At 46.1% G+C, this 19,924-nt stretch overlaps 2 protein-coding genes across 2 annotated transcripts; one reads left to right on the top strand and one right to left on the bottom strand.

The window, feature by feature from the left end:
- Window positions 1-11,887: 11,887 nt before the first annotated feature.
- On the top strand, window positions 11,888-14,842 carry LOC109774475 (SUMO-conjugating enzyme SCE1). Its single transcript, XM_020333195.3, has 5 exons — window positions 11,888-12,072; window positions 12,162-12,245; window positions 14,150-14,302; window positions 14,384-14,497; window positions 14,581-14,842. The coding sequence occupies exons 1-5, from the start codon at window positions 12,001-12,003 to the stop codon at window positions 14,641-14,643; spliced, it is 486 nt and encodes a 161-aa protein (XP_020188784.1). The 5' UTR covers window positions 11,888-12,000; the 3' UTR covers window positions 14,644-14,842.
- Window positions 14,843-15,155: 313 nt separating this feature from the next.
- Window positions 15,156-16,293, bottom strand: LOC109774477 (putative expansin-A30). The gene is made up of 2 exons (XM_020333197.3): window positions 16,109-16,293; window positions 15,156-16,014 (listed from the first exon to the last, which is right to left on the bottom strand). The coding sequence occupies exons 1-2, from the start codon at window positions 16,260-16,262 to the stop codon at window positions 15,389-15,391; spliced, it is 780 nt and encodes a 259-aa protein (XP_020188786.1). The 5' UTR covers window positions 16,263-16,293; the 3' UTR covers window positions 15,156-15,388.
- Window positions 16,294-19,924: the final 3,631 nt, after the last annotated feature.

The following is a 19,924-nucleotide window of genomic DNA, read 5'->3' as shown; positions in this document are numbered from 1 at the left end:
AGAGTCGATCTGGAGGCGCTATGTGATAGGCCGTTACAAAACATGAAAGAACCGAAAGGAAAGCAGAACTGGACGAAGCCAAAGGCATGGTTCAATCTTGGAAGGCCGGCTATGAGGGAAATTATCTTGTGGGTGAAAATGCAGTTGATGTTCCCCGATGGGTATGCAGCGAATCTACAGAGGGGAGCCAGTCTTGATAAATTGAAGATATTTGGTCTCAAGAGTCATGATTGGCACATATGGATTGAGCGGGTAATGCCGGTGATGTTGCGTGGCTTCATCCCTGAGGATGAATGGCTAGTACTGGCAGAACTCAGCTATTTCTTCCGTGTTCTTTGTGCGAAAGAACTATCGCCTAGCGTGCTAGAAGAAATGGAAGAGTTGGCGCCGGAGTTGATCTGCAAGTTAGAGAAGATCTTTCCACCGGGCTTCTTTAATCCAATGCAACATTTGATTTTGCATCTCCCGACCGAGGCAAGATTGGGGGGGCCCGTGCAAAATCGTTGGTGCTACCCAACTGAGAGGATGCAGAAGACGCTTCGACAAAAATGTAAAAATAAACGTAGAATTGAAGCATCGATGGCTGAGGCATTCATCACTGAGGAGGCGGCAAACTTCGTGACAGCACACTACGAAGCCAAAAATCGTCATTTGCATAATCCGAAGCCTCGGTACAATGCTGACGACCCTAAAAAGGGTGGATCCAACCTCAGCCTATTCAAAGGGAATCTCGCACCAGCCAGTGTTTCAAATCCAGTATCTTTGGATAACGAACAATGGCGGACCATTTCGTTGTATATCTTCAACAACCTGATAGAAGTGCGGCCGTACATCGAGTAAGTTCTCGGTACATAGTTTCGCAACTTCTATTTCCTTTGAACTGCTCTTATTCCTGGATATTTCATACAGTCGATACGTCGCCTTATTCTCGTATGGAGCGGTGATCCAAAAGGATTCTGTCGAAGAGTATGAGCTTCTCGCAAAGCAAGGTGGCGGCTATCCCGGTTTCATCTCTTGGTTCAAACAAACGGTAATTTCTATTAGACTTGTAGGCTAATTTGTAGGCGGCTATCCCGGTTTCATTCGCTAATTTGTGCGTAATGCAACAATCCTTTCATATTAAACTTGTAGGCTAATTCAGAGTCTATGGACGCCGAATTGAGACAAGTCGCTAATGGTTTTGACTATAAGGTCCGTTCATTTGACAAATACGACATCAACGGGTATCGCTTTCGTACCTATGGCAAAGAGCTATATGGCCGACTGAAAGTCTACAAATTGTTGTGTATCTGCTATCGGCGAAGGAGGTACCGAGTATTATGGGAGAGTTGAAGCAATTTATGAACTTCTATTCTATGGTGAAAACCCACCGAATGTCGTAGTCTTCAAATGTTATTGGTTTCAGCCGAAGGAGACTAGAAGAACTCATGAACATATAGGGCTAGTTGAAATCAACCAAAGCACCCATTTAGATGTTCCTGATGTCTATATTACGGCTCAACAGGCGACCCAAGTATTCTATCTACCGTGGGCCTGCCAAACTAATCCAAATCTGAAAGGTTGGGATGTCGTTTATGAAGTGCCGCCACGTGCTAGACTATCTCCCCCAAAGGAAGAGGATTATGAACCTCACATTAACCCAGACACATATGAAGGAGAATTCTTCCAAGAGACACGTCTTTCCAAAAAGCGTTTCAAGAACCGCTATACTTCACCCCAAAACATTGAAGTAGACAGTGACAGTGAATCCGACATCACCCCAGAGGAGGAACAAGAAGAGCCGGAACAAGAAGAGGTTACTGCTGCGGATGACCTGTCATTGCTTGACCGATTACGTCAAGGTGGCCTTGCACATGTTGATGCCACTGAACCCTATGAGCCCGTCATTGATTATAGTGATGATGATGATTATGCATTTATTGATGATACTGATCGAGATTATTAGTAGTGTCAGGTATTAAATTTTTTAATGTTGTACTTGATGATGATACACTTAAGTGATACACATATTATTATTCATGTCGGTCTTTTTTTTATGTTGTACTAATTTCGTTTACTGTTTGTCATGGCAGGTGTTGAAAGATGGTGGGCGCTGGTCGGGAGCGCGCCAAGGCCCCTTCTTCCTCGGCGCGTGGTCTGAGGTCTTCGATTCCAGACGTACCTCTTCGCCGAGCGTTGCTGGACAGTATGTCCACACCGCCGGGCCCTTCTTCGTCCACCGCGGTGCCCAGCAGGGGACGAGGTAGGAAGAGAGGAGGTGGGGCACGTGGTCGCGGGAGAGGAGGTAGGGTGACTGCTAGGGAGCCTTCCTCGCCGCCACCCCCAGCTGTTTCACCCGAGCACGTGACTGCTAGGGTGGACTCGTCCGAGGAGGAGGCTACACGGACTCCGGTCCACGAGCCTCCGGTCCACGGGTCTTGGGCCCACGAGCCTCGGGTCGACTGGCCTTCGGCCCACGAGAGTTCGGCCCACGAGACCCCGGAGGAGCACACGTCCGGATGGGGTACCTGGCCGGATCAGCCCGAGGAGCCGAGTGGCCATGCTGATGATGGCGGGGAGCCGACTGATCTTGAGGAGGAGGGTGGCACCGTCTACCAGCGTGGTGCTACACGGCTCCCGTCCGTGCCGGCGACCCGCGAGCAGAGGTGGTTGATCTTCCCTGATGGGGAGAGGTACGTAAGTGCATTTAATATTTTTGTACCTTCTGCATTCACATTTCTTCAAATAACTAATGCGTTGGCCTTGTCATGCTGCAGGGGTTGGGACCACCATCATAGTGTCCGCCGGCCCAACTCCGTCCTTGGAGTTCTTTGCCGGCAAAACTTCCCGGGGTTTGTCACGTTGCCTGGTGAGTGTCGGCTTCCAGAGCTTGGGTTGAGCTGGGAGCACTACGTGGCTGCCCCGGCCCCGCCGGATGTCATTATCGACGGTGTCGTGTGCGACACGAGGGCAGACATGGTGATCAGGACGTTCTGGGTAATTTCTCCTTTACACATTTCAAAATCTTCAACTAGCTAGTTATTAATTGTACTAATCAATATTGTCTCATTTGATTGCAGACATTCTACAGGTGTGAGGAGGGATACGAGGAGGAGTGCGCAAATGTTATCGAGAACGTCTGCAAGCGCCTACTCCAGAACTTACGGCACGAGGCTCGGGTGCAGGCTGTTCGAGACTACTACGCCTTGCGTGGTATCAAGAAGACCAAGCCGGCGTGCCGCGATAAGTTCCTGAGTAAGGAGCAGTACATGAAGGTAATTCTTAAGGCCTTCTACTTAAGTTCCTTCATTTAGTAATTCTTAGCCGTAGCGCTCAAGTTTCTATTTGCTAACTTAGGCGCCTCCGAGATGGTGTGCGGATCGGATGGATTGTTGGGAGGTGTTGGTCGATGAGTGGTGCTCACAAGAATGGCTAGCCCTCCACAACCAGGCCAAGGACAAACGTGCCCAAATGGAAGGTGTGCCACACCATCAAGGCAGCTCCAACTTATATCAGTTCGGGCGCAACTGGGTATGTGGTTTGCTTCATGATTCATGCAATTCATTCATCATGCTAGCTTGAGCCCTTTAGTTACTAATTTTCATTGTTTCTCTCTTTCAGGCACGCCACAATAAGGCGGATAAGGTGCCAGAGGTGTATGACCTGTATGCCATGGCCCACACTGGCTCTTACAAGAAAGTCAAGGCTTTCTCTCAGTCTGACCTCGATGATGCAAACAACTTCACCAACATCTCCTCCCACAACAAGCTCGTGAGATATAGAGATGAGGGGAAGGCGAGGAAAGAGGAGGACTTTAACCCGAGCCAGGGTCCCATTGATCCAGAGCTGGTGATGATATCTGGTGGCGGGAGGTCCCATGGCTCCATAGCCATTGGAGATGGACTTATCCGTTGTCCTAGCACTCTCCCGGAGATCAAGGCGCGCCAGTCGAGCTCCGCTCCTGAGATAAGGCCTCGTGAACGGCCAGTGCAACTCGCCATCAAGGTTAGTGATACGTACTCAGCTATCTTTCTCCATTACATTGTGTGCGCTTCCATCAATGATTACAAATGGTCATGTGAGTGGTGTTGCAGGCTGCTATACAGAGTGAGAGAGATAGAACGGAGAAACTTCTGGCGGAGGCGGCGGAGAGGCAGCGGGAGTTGGAGGAGAGGACGACAAAGATGATGGAGGAGGAGAGGGCACGGAATGACATGCAGGCAAGGGCCATGTACGAGCTCCTTGTGGTAAGTTTCTTCTGCAGATTAGCCAAAACATTCATGTAGTGTTTGTCTCATTACTAACTAGTATGACTGAGTCGTCAAAACCAAATGTGTAGTCTATGTGCGAGAAGACCGGTCAGACCGCTCCGCCGATGCCAGTGATTGCTCCTGGGACCACGGTGAGTTTAATTTGAATGGACATTACTTGCTAGTCTTAACATTTGAGTGTCATAATGCTAACGAGACATTGGAAATGATCTTTGGTGCAGCTTAACTCCAGAAACGCATCGCATGATCCTTCTCCAGCTACCGGCACTAGCCAGCCCGCTCCTACACCTCCCTGATCACGGTAAGTTTCTCTAGTGTTTTGCTTAACAAATGCATAAAGACCTAGACTTAGCTTTATTTCCTCCAATATGCTTACCATAATGACCTAGAGTTAGCTTCTTTTCCTCCAAAATGACTTAATAAGCTTACTGACCTCATAAACCATCCATTTTACCTAAGTTAGCTCTAAAACGATATGTACTTAGCTTACTTATGTCAAAAATTGCATAATTAGCTCATAAACGACCATTTCACCTAGGTTAACTCATAAACGACCCATTTCACCTAGGTTAGCTCATAAACGACCCATTTCACCTAGGTTAGCTCATAAACGACCCATTTCACCTAGGTTAGCTCATAAATGACCCATTTCACCTAAGTTAGCTCAAAAAGATCCATTTCAACTAAATTAGCTCATAAATGATCCATTTCACCTAAGTTAGCTCAAAAACGATCCATTTCAACTAAATTAGCTCAAAAATGATCCATTTCAACAAAGTTAGCTCAAAAACGATCCATTTCAACTAAGTTAGCTCAAAAACGATCCATTTGACCTAAGTGAGCTAAAAAACGATCCATTTCACCTTAGTTACCTCAAAAACGATCCATTTCAACTAAGTTAGCTCAAAAACGATCCATTTCAACTAGGTTAGCTCCAAAATGACCCATTTCACCTTACTTAGCTCAAAAACGATGCCCTTCACCTTAGTTAGCTCATAAACGACCCATTTCAACTAAGTTAGCTCATAAATGATCCATTTCAACTAAGTTAGCTCATAAACAACCCATTTCAACTTAGTTAGCTCATATATGATCCATTTCACCTAAGTTAGCTCATAAATGACATATACTTCTTGTTCTAGTCTTCTTCTTGTTCTAGTCACCTATTTCTAACTTTCTTATTTACCATTTTGCAGATTTCATTCACTTGATGGAAGCTAGCTTGCTATGATGGAGTGCTTGCTTTTCCTTTGATGAAACTTTGCATTGTATCTAGCTTGCTATCTTCATGACACTTTGCATTGTAATATATATATGGATGGAACAATGTGTATGGATGGAACTTCCTTATGTATGAACAATGTGTATGGATGAAACTGATGTGATATGTGATATGAAACTTATGTGCTAGATATGTGTTGGATATGTGCTGGATATGAAACTTATATATGTGATATGTGCTGCAAATTGTGGGATTTAATAAAAAACAGAAAAAACAGACAATATGCAGGCTCTTTGCCGTCTGCCACCGACGGCAAAGAGCCTTTGCCGTCTGCCGCGGACGGCAAAGAAGCCACGTGGCAGCCAACTGTGCTTCCTGGGAGCTGACCCATTTGGTCAGTTTGCCTACAGTGGCAGACGGCAAAGACTTTGCCGTCCGTGGCAGATGGCAAAGAACCTGCACTTTGCCATCAGTGGCAGACGGCAAAGAACCTGCCATCTAGTGACGTGTAGATGACATCATAAGGCGGACGGCAAAGACCAAAGGCTCTTTGCCGTCTGCGGCGGACGGCAAAGGTCTGCCGTTAGCCACTTAACGGACTGACAGCGCAAATATTGCCGTCCGCCCTCTTTGCCGTCTGCGGCGGACGGCAAAGAGCCTTTGCCGTCCGCCGCCAGGAAGCAGACGGCAAAGCAGCTGTTTACCGTAGCCTTCTTTGCCGGAGCCTTTTGCCGTCCGCGGCTGACGGCAAAGGTCTTTGCCGTCCGCCTTTCGAGCCTTTGCCGTCCGCCATGGCAGACGGCAAAGTAGCTGTTTCCTGTAGTGGACCCTACGGGTTCGGGAGACACGCAGACATGACCGAGACGACTCTCCGGTCAATAACCAACAGCGGGATCTGGATACCCATGTTGGCTCCCACATGCTCCTCGATGATCTCATCGGATGAACCATGATGTCGAGGATTCAATCAATCCCGTACCCAATTCCCTTTGTCAATCGGTATGGTACTTGCCCGAGATTCGATCGTCGGTATCCCGATACCTTGTTCAATCTCGTTACCGGCAAGTCTCTTTACTCGTTCCGTAACTCACATCATCCCGTGATCAATTCCTTGGTCACATTGTGCACATTATGATGATGTCCTACTGAGTGGGCCCAGAGATACCTCTCCGTTTACACGGAGTGACAAATCCCAGTCTCGATTCGTCCCAACCCAACAGACACTTTCGGAGATACCTGTAGTGCACCTTTATAGCCACCCAGTTACGTTGTGACGTTTGGTACACCCAAAGCATTCCTACGGTATCCGGGAGTTGCACAATCTCATGGTCTAAGGAACTGATACTTGACATTAGAAAAGCTCTGAGCAAACGAACTACACGATCTTGTGCTAGGCTTAGGATTGGGTCTCGTCCATCACATCATTCTCCTAATGATGTGATCCCGTTATCAACGACATCCAATGTCCATGGTCAGGAAACCGTAACCATCTATTCATCAACGAGCTAGTCAACTAGAGGCTTACTAGGGACATGGTGTTGTCTATGTATCCACACATGTATCTGAGTTTCCTATCAATACAATTCTAGCATGGATAATAAACGATTATCATGAACAAGGAAATATAATAATAACCAATTTATTATTGCCTCTAGGGCATATTTCCAACAGTCTCCCACTTGCACTAGAGTCAATAATCTAGTCCACATCACCATGTGATTAACACTCACAGGTCACATCACCATGTGACCAACATCCAAAGAGTTTGCTAGAGTCAACAATCTAGTTCACATCTCTATGTGATTAACACTCAATGAGTTCTGGTTTGATCATGTTATGCTTGTGAGAGAGGTTATTTAGTCAACGGGTCTGAACCTTTCAGATCCGTGTGTGCTTTACGAATATCTATGTCATCTTGTGGATGCTACCACGCGCTACTTGGAGCCATTTCAAATAACTGCTCTACTATACGAATTCGGTTTACTACTCAGAGTTATCCGGATTAGTGTCAAAGTTTGCATCGACGTAACCCTTTACGACGAACTCCTTTTCACCTCCATAATCGAGAAAATTCCTTAGTCCACTAGATACTAAGGATAAGTTCGACTGCTGTCATGTGATCCATTCCCGGATCACTATTGTACCCCTTGACCGACTCATGGCAAGGCACACTTCATGTGCAGTACACAGCATAGCATACTGTAGAGCCTATGTCTAAAGCATAGGGGACGACCTTCATCCTTTCTCTCTCTTCTGCTGTGGTCAGGTCTTGAGTCTTACTCAATACTCACACCTTGTAACACAGCCAAGAACTCCTTCTTTGCTGATCTATTTTGAACTCTTTCAAAATCATGTCAAGGTGTGCGTTCTTTGAAAGTATCATCAGGCGTCTTGATCTATCTCTATAGATCTTGATGCCCAATATGTAAGCAGCTTTATCCAGGTCTTCCTTTGAAAAACTCCTTTCAAACAACCCTTTATGCTTTCCAGAAATTCTACATCATTTCGGATCAACAATATGTCATTCACATATACTTATCAGAAATGTTGTAGCGCTCCCACTCACTTTATTGTAAATACAAGTTTCTAACAAACTTTGTATAAACCCAAAAACTTTCATCACTCCATCAAAGCGTATATTCTGACTCCGAGATGCTTGCTCTAGTCCATGGAAGGATCGCTGGAGCTAGCATACCTTTTAGCATCCTTAGGATCGACAAAACCTTTCTGATTGTATCACATACAACCTTTCCTTACGAAAACTGGTAAGGAAACTTGTTTTGACATCCATCTGCCAGATTTCATAAATGCAGCTAATGCTAACATGATTCCGACGGACTTAAGCATCGCTACGGATGAGAAAATCTCATCGTAGTCAACTCCTTGAACTTGTGAAAATACTCTTTGCCACAAGTCGAGCTTCATAGACGGTAACATTACCGTCCATGTCCGTCTTCTTCTTAAAGATCCATTTATCTCAATGGCTTGCCGATCATCGGGCAAGTTCACCAAAGTCCATGCTTTGTTCTGATACATGGATCCTATCTCGGATTTCATGGCTTCTAACCATTTGTCGGAATATGGGCCCACCATCGCTTCTCCATAGCTCGTAGGTTCATTGTTGTCTAGCAACATGACTTCCAAGACAGGATCACGTGCCACTCTGAAGTAGCACGCATCCTCGTCGTCCTACGAGGTTTTTGGTAGTGACTTGATCCAAAGTTTCATGATCACTATCATGAGCTTCCACTTCAATTGGTGTAGGTGCCACAGGAACAACTTCCTGTGCCCTGCTACACACTAGTTGAAGTGTCGGTTCAATAACCTTATCAAGTCTCCACCATCCTCCCACTCAATTCTTTCGAGAGAAACTTTTCCTTGAGAAAGGAACTGTTTCTAGAAGCAATTACCTTTGCTTCCAGATCTAAAATAGGAGGTATACCCAACTGTTTTTGGGTATTCTATGAAGACGCATTTATCCGCTTTGGGTTCGAGCTTATCAGCCTGAAACTTTTTCACATAAGCATCGCAGCCCCAAACTTTTAAGAAACGACAACTTAGGTTTCTCTAAACGGTGTCGTCTCAACGGAATTGCGTGGTGCCCTATTTAAAGTGAATGCGGTTGTCTCTAATGCTTAACCCATAAACGATAGTGGTAATTCGATAAGAGACATCATGGTATGCACCATATCCAATAGGGTGCAGTTATGATGTTCGGACACACCATCACACTATGGTGTTCCAGGCGGTATTCGCGACATCCATGGCTCTCTGGGACCGGCCGCCACGATCGAGTACTTTGATCTTTGGCGGCGTATTCAGCAGGTCCAACTCTCTGACGCGCCCGACAAAATCTCCTGGAAGTGGACTCAAAGCGGGAAATATTCAGCTTCTTCGGCCTACAAAGGCCTCTTCCTAGGCTCCACCACCGCGCCTAGCTAGCGGCCCATTTGGCGGTGCTGGGCGCCGATGAACGCCAAGTTCTTTCTATGGCTAGTTTCCCTGGACCGCTGCTGGTCTGCGGAACGAAGAGCGCGCCACGGTCTGCCTCACGATCCCCATTGCAAGCTGTGTGACCAAGAGTTCGAGACCATGGATCACTTGCTTGTTCAATGCGTCTTCTCGAGGATCACTTGGCACGAGATCTTATCCTGGTGTCGCCTCCCGGTGCCCCTGCCCGATGCCAACTCGTCCTTCTTCGCGTGGTGGTCCGCCTTGTTGGCTGCTTCTCCGGCAAGCCCGAGGAAAGGCCTCAACTCCCTCGTAGCTCTCACCGCTTGGAGCATCTGGAAGCATCGCAATGCCGCTCTCTTCGATGACCTCCGACCATCTACCGACGCCCTTGTCCACACCATCAAGGAGGAAGCCCGACTCTGGTCCAGAGCCGGTGCCCTAGGCTTAGCATTTATTATCCCTATAACCTAGATCGTGTGTACAAAGGCTGAGCATCCTTCCTCATGCTCGCGCCGCACTCCTGGGGACGCCGTTGAGTGTACGCCCCCCCCGAGTGCTACCATGTACTTCTCCTTTCCACCTATCAATGAAATGATACGCAACCTTGCATATTCACGAAAAAAGTATCCATACCATACTATGCCCCAGCATACGTGCACTAGAAACATACCAATGGGGATTCTGGACTCCCTGAGAACGCCTTACTCCTCTGCTATTCCATCAGTCACTTCAACTATTGTTTACTTATTACCTTTATGTTTTTTATTTTAAAGCTTTGTTCACAACTCCATTATAATTTAATTTTGCCCTCACTTTGTTTGGAGTCTATAATTATCTACAGACACAAATCCATAATTCATTACAAGAGGCAAAAGTTTGATTCATGTGCTCTCCGTGGGATTAAAATTCTTACTTTGAAACGACTACAATTGAACCCTGTGCACTTGCGGACTATCAATGATCTACCACGAGATCATTGTGTGTTGTCTACAAGCCCTACCCTCGGTTTATGTAGGTACCGGGGGTCTACGGTTAAAATTAGGTCAGCTACATAGAAGGTAAAACGTGTTGTAGACGACTTCTAAGTTTTGGAGTATGCGCCAAGTCTTAGAAATGTTCCTTCTACGCTCCGTGGGCCGTCTTGAGATTGTCTGCTGGTGAACTGGTATGGGGTCATTGGTCCGGCCCACCTGGCCAGGAGACAACGTGGTGAGTGACCCCTAATCTAGGACACCATCAATACCGCCTGTCACAATTGAATGTGCTCAGGCCCACGTGAAGTTCATACCAAATACATGCCGAATACATATTCAGATACTAACAAAGAAGAGTACTAAATCCCTTCGCCACTCCTCCTAGCGAACAAGGCGGTTAGGGTTTTTGCCCCCATTGGCTGTGGCGCCGATCTGTCTCGTTTACTGTGGCTTTAGGGCCATGGGGTGTGGTGGATCCCGACCCTTGTCGGGAGGAGACTTCATTTTATATGTTTCTTTGAGTTGTGCTAAGGTTGGTGTCCTGCTCAGTAAGACGAGACGACAACGGCTGCCTACAGAGGAAATAAGGTTGTTCCCGCCTAGCCCCCGTCCCGGTGGTGCGTCTAGCATCGTCGGATGGCATGTGGAGGTGTGTCTCCGGCAGATCTCGCACGATTCGGTCGGTGGTTGTCTTTGGTGGATCTACTCGGATCCGGTGTTCGTTCATCCACGTGAGTGTGTCTTCAAGTTGGATCCTTTTGAACAACGTTTCTCCTCAACGGCGATGGTTAATATTTTGGTGCGCTAGTCATATGAGGCCTTAGCATGATGACTTCCTGACTGTCCACTATAATAAGTTTTGCCCAACTCCAGCGAGGAAGGATGATGACAGCGGCGCGCCTTCGGCTCACTGTAGTGCTTGTAGTCATCGCTAGGCGGTTTACGAATCTAGATGTATTTTTTTTATTTCTGGTGTTCATTGTACTACCATGATTAATGACAAACCTATTGCAAGTTTCTCGAAGAAAATAGTACATCTTCAAATACAAGGGAGGCACTGATCTAAATGCGAGCGGGCGGCTGAGATTTGAGGAGCAACTGAGCCTGGGCTAGAATCGAATTTTCGGGAGAAAAGAGATTTCGCTGGGAAAAAGAGAAGAAAAGAGATAAAAGGGAAAAGAAGAACTAAGAGGGTGCTTGGATACGTTTTAGTCTCATGACTAAAAGTAGTGAGACTAAAACTTGCTAGCCTCACCCATGCTTGGACCCAAATACTAAAGAGACTAAAATCAAGTTAATGAGCATTTATTATTCTCCAAACCCTCCAATCCAGAACTCGCCTGTGTTAAAGGAGAAGAGTTAAATGAGGAGAGAGATGACTAATCCACATTTTAGTAAGGGTACCCTTGACTAAAAAAATTTAGCCCCTCTTTAGTCAGGGGTGCTTGGAATTTTAGCCTCTTAAAGAGACTATTTTTAGTACTAAAATAAGTCTGCTGATCCAAGCACCCTCTAACGCATCGTCATCTGCGCAGACTCCGAAACCCAAACCCCAGACTCAGCGACAGAGAGCAGCCAGCAGCCTCCTCCGCCGCCGCCCATGTCAGGAGGAGGGATCGCGCGGGGCCGCCTCGCGGAGGAGCGCAAGGCCTGGCGCAAGAACCACCCCCATGTCCGTATCACCCCCCTCCCCCTTCGCGTCTCACCCCCCGCCCCTCCTACCGGCGATTCGGGTCTTGATCTGGTCCTTCTGGTTCGCAGGGATTCGTCGCGAAGCCGGAGACGGTGGCCGACGGGTCGGTGAATCTCATGATCTGGAACTGCACCATCCCCGGAAAGCAGGGGGTAAGTACCTGAGTAACTGTGGAGCGCCCGAACCCACCCCCCCTCGATTCGATCTGGTTTGGTCTGTGAGGCAAAGGGCTTGTCTTTGATAGTTATATATTGCGCAATCGCCTATTGCGCGTGTGTGAAAATTGAGGGTTTCTGGACTTTCGTGGTATTATTACAGTAGTAGACTACTAAAACTAGGTTCGATTGGTGCTTTGGTCTATGTCTGGTGGTTCATCTATGGATTATGTTACCTATTTGTTGGATTGGGTATTAGGAACTGTGATGTTATTCGTGACAAATTACTAATCTTCAGTTCTTCCTCATCGCGTATCTGTTACCCTAACCTAGGAGCTATAGAACTAATGTGCCTTTTGTCCATACTTTACGTACAACAAAACTGTAATACAACATCAGTGGCAACAAAGCCTTGATTCCCAAGCATGTTTATGCACGCTAGAGATGAAACACACAACATGAGCCACAGGAACCCAAGCAAAAAGTTAATAATTTTGGCCACATGAGGATAGATACTTTTCTGTAACACGATTTGCCTTTACCCATTCTGATGTGACCAGGGAACTCAAGTTATCTGGCCATGCCTTTTTTTTTGGAATCAGGCAGGTGTACTGCCAATGCATTTAAGAAGAAAATAAGTTTTTACATATCAAACAATCAGGTCCAAAAAGATCAGACCTCAATAAAAGAAAATTAATAACGACTACTCGTGTCTAGTAGTAGTGGGCGCTGTGAAACAAACCCATCGAAACCCAAACTGCACCGAGCTTTAGAAGATAAACATTATGCTTAATGCGCTCAGCTAGACGTTTCTGTAGATGTGCATTGCTCAAAAACGCGTCTGTTGTGTTCCTTAATATGTGCCAACTGCAGTAGCTATATGCTACAGCTGAGTGTAGACAAGCCGTAGGAGTATGCAATGCACCTTATGGTGCTGCTCATCCATTCATGTGTATATATGGTACACTTTACAAAAGAGGCATAGAGCGCAGTCCGCAGTTTTCACAAGGCACGACGTGCGCGAGAAGTGGTGATCTTGTGCGGCGTGCGTGGCCACGTGAGACCAGAATGTGCAGCTTGGGTGATTGCTGCTTGCACTGAGAGTCTGAGATCAAAGAGTCGTCAACTCGTCACTGATAGCTGCTGAAAAAGAAAACCTCCAGGCTGCTGGCAAAGTGACCTGATGATGAGCAAGGTGTAACGTTAGCTTATCAAACCAGTTTTGGCCATGAGAGTCCAGATGCCAAAAGAGTATGGTCACACTAGGATCAGGCATGTAGAGTTTTCAGGAAGCTCATCACATAGGGTGATAGGGAGCACATGGTGTTGTTTGGGATGCCGTGGTTAGAAATATTTTTATTGGTGAGAAGCCTTTCCTGAAGCCAAAGCCAAATAAAGTATCGGTACTTATGTTCCATTTTCATAGTCCAGACCTTGGTGAGGTTGACGCTACAATAGGATCCCTAAAATGGCAAATGTAGGCAGGAGAGGCTGAGTACGACCTGTTAGCAGATCCATGCTTTCCTGCTGCCGTTTTTGAGACCAGTGGGAAAGGATTCACAACAATGCCACAGACATGCAAAGTTGTTGAATCAACAGGGGGAGGAGTAGGACGGAATTGCTGTATAGATAGATAATGTGCAGTCAAACCATTCTGCCTTGCATCTGGTGGACTTTGCTAATCTCTTGCATATGTTTTCCCAGTTCTGTGATATGACTGTTGTGGTGAATATATGTTCTTCACTTCGTATTTCTCTTTCTTGTTTTGTCATGCTGTTAACTCATTGCTCACTTGGTAATTGGTATATCTCTTTCTTGTTTTGTCGTCCCTGTTAATTCATTCCAAAAGGTCTGGATTTTTTGACTGAAGTGTCTTAACTACTCCTTCGTCATTTGCGCAGACTGATTGGGAAAGTGGATACTACCCACTTACTCTCCATTTCAGTGAGGACTACCCTAGCAAACCTCCCAAGTGCAAGTTCCCGCAGGGTTTTTTCCACCCAAATGTCTATCCTTCAGGGACGGTCTGCCTCTCGATTCTCAATGAAGATAGTGTAAGCCCAGCAAAGCTATTTTCTTAGGTTTTATTGAAATGGCACACCACCAAATTTACAGTTCAAGTTGCATATTCTCAGGGTTGGAGACCTGCCATCACTGTTAAGCAGATTCTAGTTGGAATACAGGATTTGCTTGATCAACCTAATCCAGCTGATCCTGCCCAGACTGATGGTTATCACCTCTTTATCCAGGTTAGAATTAAAAACTGAGCAAGATTCTTTCATCCGTTAGTCCTTCAGTATCATCCGTTCACATTGTTTCTTTTGCTTTGCAGGATCCAGCAGAGTACAAGAGACGCATTCGGCTGCAGGCCAAGCAGTACCCTGCTCTGGTTTGAGGATCCAACGTAGCAGTCTAAAATCATAAATTACCGCACCTGAAAATATGAAGTATGACTAAATATAACCGAAAGCGGGGTATTGTGGAGAGCTTTCCATTGTGACCGTGGACATTTGTGACGTGTGGTCTGGTGTTGACCAAACAAAACTCAGGTCCTTCTGCTTGAATGATGGATGTGTGGATACTTTTGAACTTAACTCCTTGATTGTGTCTTCTCGACTTTTTTTGTGTGATTGTTTCGGTGATCTCTTCAAAAATAATTTGATGTGAACACTTCCTTTTAAAGGAAGATGTAAAAGAAGGGGTAAGGCAACCCAGTTGAACCCTAAATACAGTAGGACTTTAAAAAGGGGACGCGTCTTCAACAAAGTTTTATTGTCTGTAAGCGATTTCTTGTCAGGAGAATTGATCTTTGCTTGTTTATTTTTACAAATCAGTATTCTTGTGGCTTGGTGTTATTAGGGTTGTAGCAACTTTAGTCTGTCCACCAGCCACCTCTGATTGCACGGAAAATTCTTAATTGAACTAGGGTGTTTTTAGGCACAATACAAGCTGCAAACATTTTGCTTTGATCGTGCTGCAGAGTTTTTCACTATCAGTGCGTGCGTCAAACCCCCCGTGGTTCACATGGACAGGGGCAACGCGCGACGGTGTCCTAGAGAAAGTAAGGAACGAAGTAACGAAAAACGGTAGAGGGCAGCAATCACCCAAGTGTGCTGTGCCTCAGACCTTCGCTTCGACTCCTATTTGAAGTTGGCGCGAGCCTGGTACGTGAGCCCGATGCTCCAGCTCGCCGGCGCGGCGTCGGCGGCGACGATGGTCAGCCCGGTGGTGTAGGAGGTGAGCTTGAAGCTGAGCGCCTGGCCGCCGAGCTGCCCGAACGCCTGGTACGAGGCGCCCCAGTTATGGCTCATGCGCAGCCACCCCATGCCGCCACCGCCCTTCACCCACATCTCCCCGACGTCGCCGGCGCCGCCGACGTTGGTGACGTACACCAGCAGCCAGTGCGGGTTCCCCTGGAACGCGAACCGGATCCCGCCCTTGCGCATGCACGGCACCCTTCGGTACATGACGGGGACGATGCCCGCATGCCAGTCGGCCATCTTCTTGAAGGCCGGGATGGCGAGGTCGAAGTGGGTGCGCGGCGGGTTGCACCAGCCGCCGTTGTTGGTGTCCTGCGCCCAGTTGGGCGGGCACAGGTTGGTCGCGGTCACCGTGATCACCGGCGAGCCCCTGTAGCAAGCCGTGGCTTTCACGCACCGGATCTGGTAGCACGTCCCGCACCCGTAGCCGTCCAGGAACAGCGTCGAGCTCAGCGCCGCCGTGTCCGCGCCGTACCCCGCCGTGATGTCGTACCCGCACGCCCCGCCTGCGAGAACACAAGCACGATACATCAGCATAACAAGGAATAAGCATGCATGGTCATTGATCAATGTAGTACGTGTGCAGTGCAGGCGACGTACCCATCGTCTCGGCCGTAGCCTCGTCGCCGTAGAACGTGGCGTGGGCGGGAGTCCACTGCATGGCCCGGAACCTGGCGTCCACGGTGGTGGCCACGCCGGCAAGGGAGACGAGGAGGACCAAGACGGCCGCGGACTTGGACGCAGCAGAAGCCATTGCCTTCGCTTCGCTTTCCCTTGTAGTAGTGCTCTCTTCTTGGCTGAGTTCTGTCAGAAGATGGCATGGGGCGAGTGGATTTATAGTGTGCACTACGTCGGATTGGATCAATCAGTGTGGTGGTTAGATCAGCCGGTGATGATTGAGGAGGAACATATATCGTTCAATCTTCGGGCCAAGTCGTGCCTGCACGCACTCGCGAAATCGTGGAGATTTGTACGGCGTGGCATACGTGCGGGCAAGGAACCGAGCTGTACTCTGTTATTCTGCCGTTTTGCTGGTAGGCCGGATTTTGTACGTTTTTCTCCTTCGAAAAGGAATTTCGCATGTTGGAACTGTGTCTTTCAATTTCTAATCACGATATGTTATTTTTCTGGGAGAGATCGGATAGGTTAACATTCTTATTCTAGGTTGGACAGAGTTACATATACAATGAACAGGCCGGGTGTCTTCCCTTTCCGGAGAAGCAGTTGATCTTGGCCATCGGATCAATGATTTAGCCACGGGCACGGAAGACAGGACCTCACTCAAATAAAAGCATTTTTTTTCAAGCTTATTTGCTTGAGCTGTAAAGAAAAGAGCAAAGCAATTCCAACATAAATTGTCTACCGTAAAAAAACATAAATTCTCTATGCCTTTCTATAGACCCCCTAGTAGATAATGTACTTAAAACAAACTCAAAACTAGCACTACTAACACAGGCTGAAGAGAATGACCTCGAAAAATAATAAGGTCTTAAAAATGACTTTTTAAGGTCGTTGATACCTGTCCAAGAAGGCAAATGTCTCTAAATCTAATCGTGATTCATCATGAGAGGTATGTTTTGGAATAACAGATGTTTAGTGACTTGGCTAAACATAACAATATCACCGATTTTGTGAGGGGTACCATTACAAAGTCCGGTAAATGTGACTTTCCGACAAATGTTCTAGACCATTTTTCATGTGGTTACAATTGTGTGTTGTGCATTTTACCCTACTCCGTGAGGTCCAATGCAATCTTGCCTCGCATCCACTCAACATACATGTTACTTCTGGCTATGTTGAAGGTTCAATATCATATTAAGTTTCACCGTTGGAGCAAGTGTAATAACTTTTTGAGTTTAGTAGTCATGTATGGCGCATCTTAAGAGGAGTTTTGTTTTGTTTTCCTTCAGAAATTTGTTAGCACATGTCGTGATAACCAACATCCAATGTTCATTTGGGGGTGGGGGGATATTTTGTTATCAACGTGAGAAGAACAGTGACCAGTTGGACAAGCGATGACCTTTCATGTTCAGTGATATCATCCATAGCTTGGACCTACGGAAGATCATTGTGTTTGGTCGCCAGTTCACTTGGCTGGATAGTCAACCGGTTCCCACTTATGAAAAACTTGACCGGGTTCTAGCAACCACTAACAAGGAAAATAAGTTTCCCCTAGCTTCGTTACGGGCATTGCAAAGAATAAATGCCTGATCGGGTCATGCTCAACCGCTAACCGATTTTGATCAAACTTCCCAATCAAGTAAACATCCTAAGTTCAAACTCGAGTTGAGATGGCTTACTAGTGAGGGCTTTGCCGATCTGGTTAGGAAAGTTTGGGCTAGACAACGATGAGGTAATACACCCATTCAATGATGGAATTCTAGGATCCATGAATGCGACGATTCCTACATGGATGGGCTAAGCATATCGTCGATCTGTAAAAGGGAAACGTCGATGTTGCCTTCCATGATTGACAAGCTCGATAATATCACGGAGGTACGGCCACTATCCTATCTAGATATTGAGAGAGAAAAGCCAATTAGACAAGTGGATATCCCGTCTCTTGCACGAGGAAGAAATTAAATGGTATCAACATACAATTACAGTTTCTGGCTCACGGAAATGATAATACGAAATACTTTAATATGCTCGCTAATGAGAGGTATAGGAAGAAACATATCTTTGTGCTCGACCAGGATGAGGGTCGTATCGCGCGAGGGGGGGGGGGTTCGCTATAGAATTTCATTATAAAATATTACGAATATCTTTATGGACCACGTTGGGAGCAATTTCTCGCTGGATGAGTCCATAACAGATGACATCTCTCGAGTCTAAGAGGCGGAAAAATGTGTTTTTAGTGCTTCGTTTTCTGAAGGAAAATTTGATGATGAAGTGTTTTAGATGCAACACATAAAGCTCCCGAGTCAGCTGAGTTACGACGAAACATACTCGATGGGGTTGTTGTGCTGCATGAAACCATACACAAGCTTCAACAGAATTCTTTTACTATAAAGTCAAGTAACCATTTCTTCTACAAATTATCTGTGTGAAGGGGCTCTCGCCGTAGTAGCGGAGGTCGACTGAGAGTTTTATCTTTCGTGGTAGTGTCGCCATCAAGGTCAATGATAACGTCGACAACTACTTTCAAACTTGAAAGGGTCTCTGCCAAGGGTACCCCTTGTCCCCTATCTTGTTCAATATTATGGCAAGCATGCTTGCTATTATCATTGAATGGGATAAAGTGGCCGCACGTAATAGAGATGTGATTTTATGGACCATTACTTGGATAAAGTAAGAAATCTTAAGTTGTTTTTATGCCCTTTCGAGGAGTTTTCGGGTCTGAAAATAAATTTCCACAAGAGCATTTTTTTTGCTTTGCTGAGGTTGTAGATTCAACGTCTGAGTATGCTGAGATCTTCGGTTTCCATCTTGGATTGTTTCCGATCCGATAAATTGGTATTCCTATCCACTACTGGTGACTTACTATAGCCGGGTGGAAATACGTGGAAGAGCGACTAAGAAACACCTTGCATCTATAAGGGAAAACCTCATTCATATGGGAGACGCTTGGTTTTAATCAACTCCTTCCTCAGCAACATGGTCTTGTACAGGTTGTTGTTCTTTCACGTACCCGAGGGGGAACTGCAGAGGCTGAACTACTTTAGGTTCAGAATTTTCTATAAAATATTACAAATATCTTTATGGATCACCAGTTGGGAGCAATTTCTCGTTCGATGAGTCCATAACAGATGACATCTCTCGAGTCGCAGAGGCGGAAAAATGTGTTTTTAGTGCTCCGTTTTCAGAAGGGAAATTTGATGATGAGGTGTTTTAGATGGAACACATAAAGCTCCCGAGCCGGCTGAGTCATCTTTAAGACGGAACATACTTGATGGGGTTGTTGTGCTGCATGAAACCGTACACAAGCTTCACAAGAAAAAATTACTATAAAGTCAAGTAACCATTTCTGAAGGAAATATGCCCTAGAGGCAATAATAAAGTTGTTATTTTATATTTCCTTATTCATGATAAAGGTTTGTTATTCATGCTAGAATTGTATTGATCGGAAACCTAAATACATGTGTGAATACATAAACAAACACCGTGTCCCTAGTGAGCCTCTACTTGACTAGCTCGTTGATCAAAGATGGTTATGGTTTCCTAACCATGGACATGTCTTGTCATTTGATAATGTGATCACATCATTAGGAGAATGATGTGATGGACAAGACCCATCTGTTAGCTTAGCATATTGATCGTTCAGTTTTATTGCTATTGCTTTCTTCATGTCAAACACATATTCCTTCGACTATGAGATTATGCAACTCCCGGATACAAGAGGAATGCCTTGTGTGCTATCAAACATCACAACGTAACTGGGTGATTATAAAGATGCTCTACAGGTATCTGCGAAGG

This window comes from Aegilops tauschii, chromosome 1, assembly GCF_002575655.3.
Source record: "Aegilops tauschii subsp. strangulata cultivar AL8/78 chromosome 1, Aet v6.0, whole genome shotgun sequence".
NCBI lineage: Eukaryota > Viridiplantae > Streptophyta > Magnoliopsida > Poales > Poaceae > Aegilops > Aegilops tauschii.
This window is presented reverse-complemented; position numbering and strand designations above follow the sequence as displayed.

Excerpts from the sequence above, each read along its gene's own strand:
- LOC109774475 (XM_020333195.3), top strand. The coding sequence starts at position 12,001 with ATGTCAGGAGGAGGGATCGCGCGGGGCCGCCTCGCGGAGGAGCGCAAG. Across the intron at positions 12,246-14,149 it reads CCATCCCCGGAAAGCAGGGG|ACTGATTGGGAAAGTGGATA; the intron begins GTAAGTACCTGA and ends TCATTTGCGCAG. Across the intron at positions 14,498-14,580 it reads GTTATCACCTCTTTATCCAG|GATCCAGCAGAGTACAAGAG; the intron begins GTTAGAATTAAA and ends TTTGCTTTGCAG.
- LOC109774477 (XM_020333197.3), bottom strand. The coding sequence starts at position 16,262 with ATGGCTTCTGCTGCGTCCAAGTCCGCGGCCGTCTTGGTCCTCCTCGTC. Across the intron at positions 16,015-16,108 it reads GGCTACGGCCGAGACGATGG|GCGGGGCGTGCGGGTACGAC; the intron begins GTACGTCGCCTG and ends GTGTTCTCGCAG.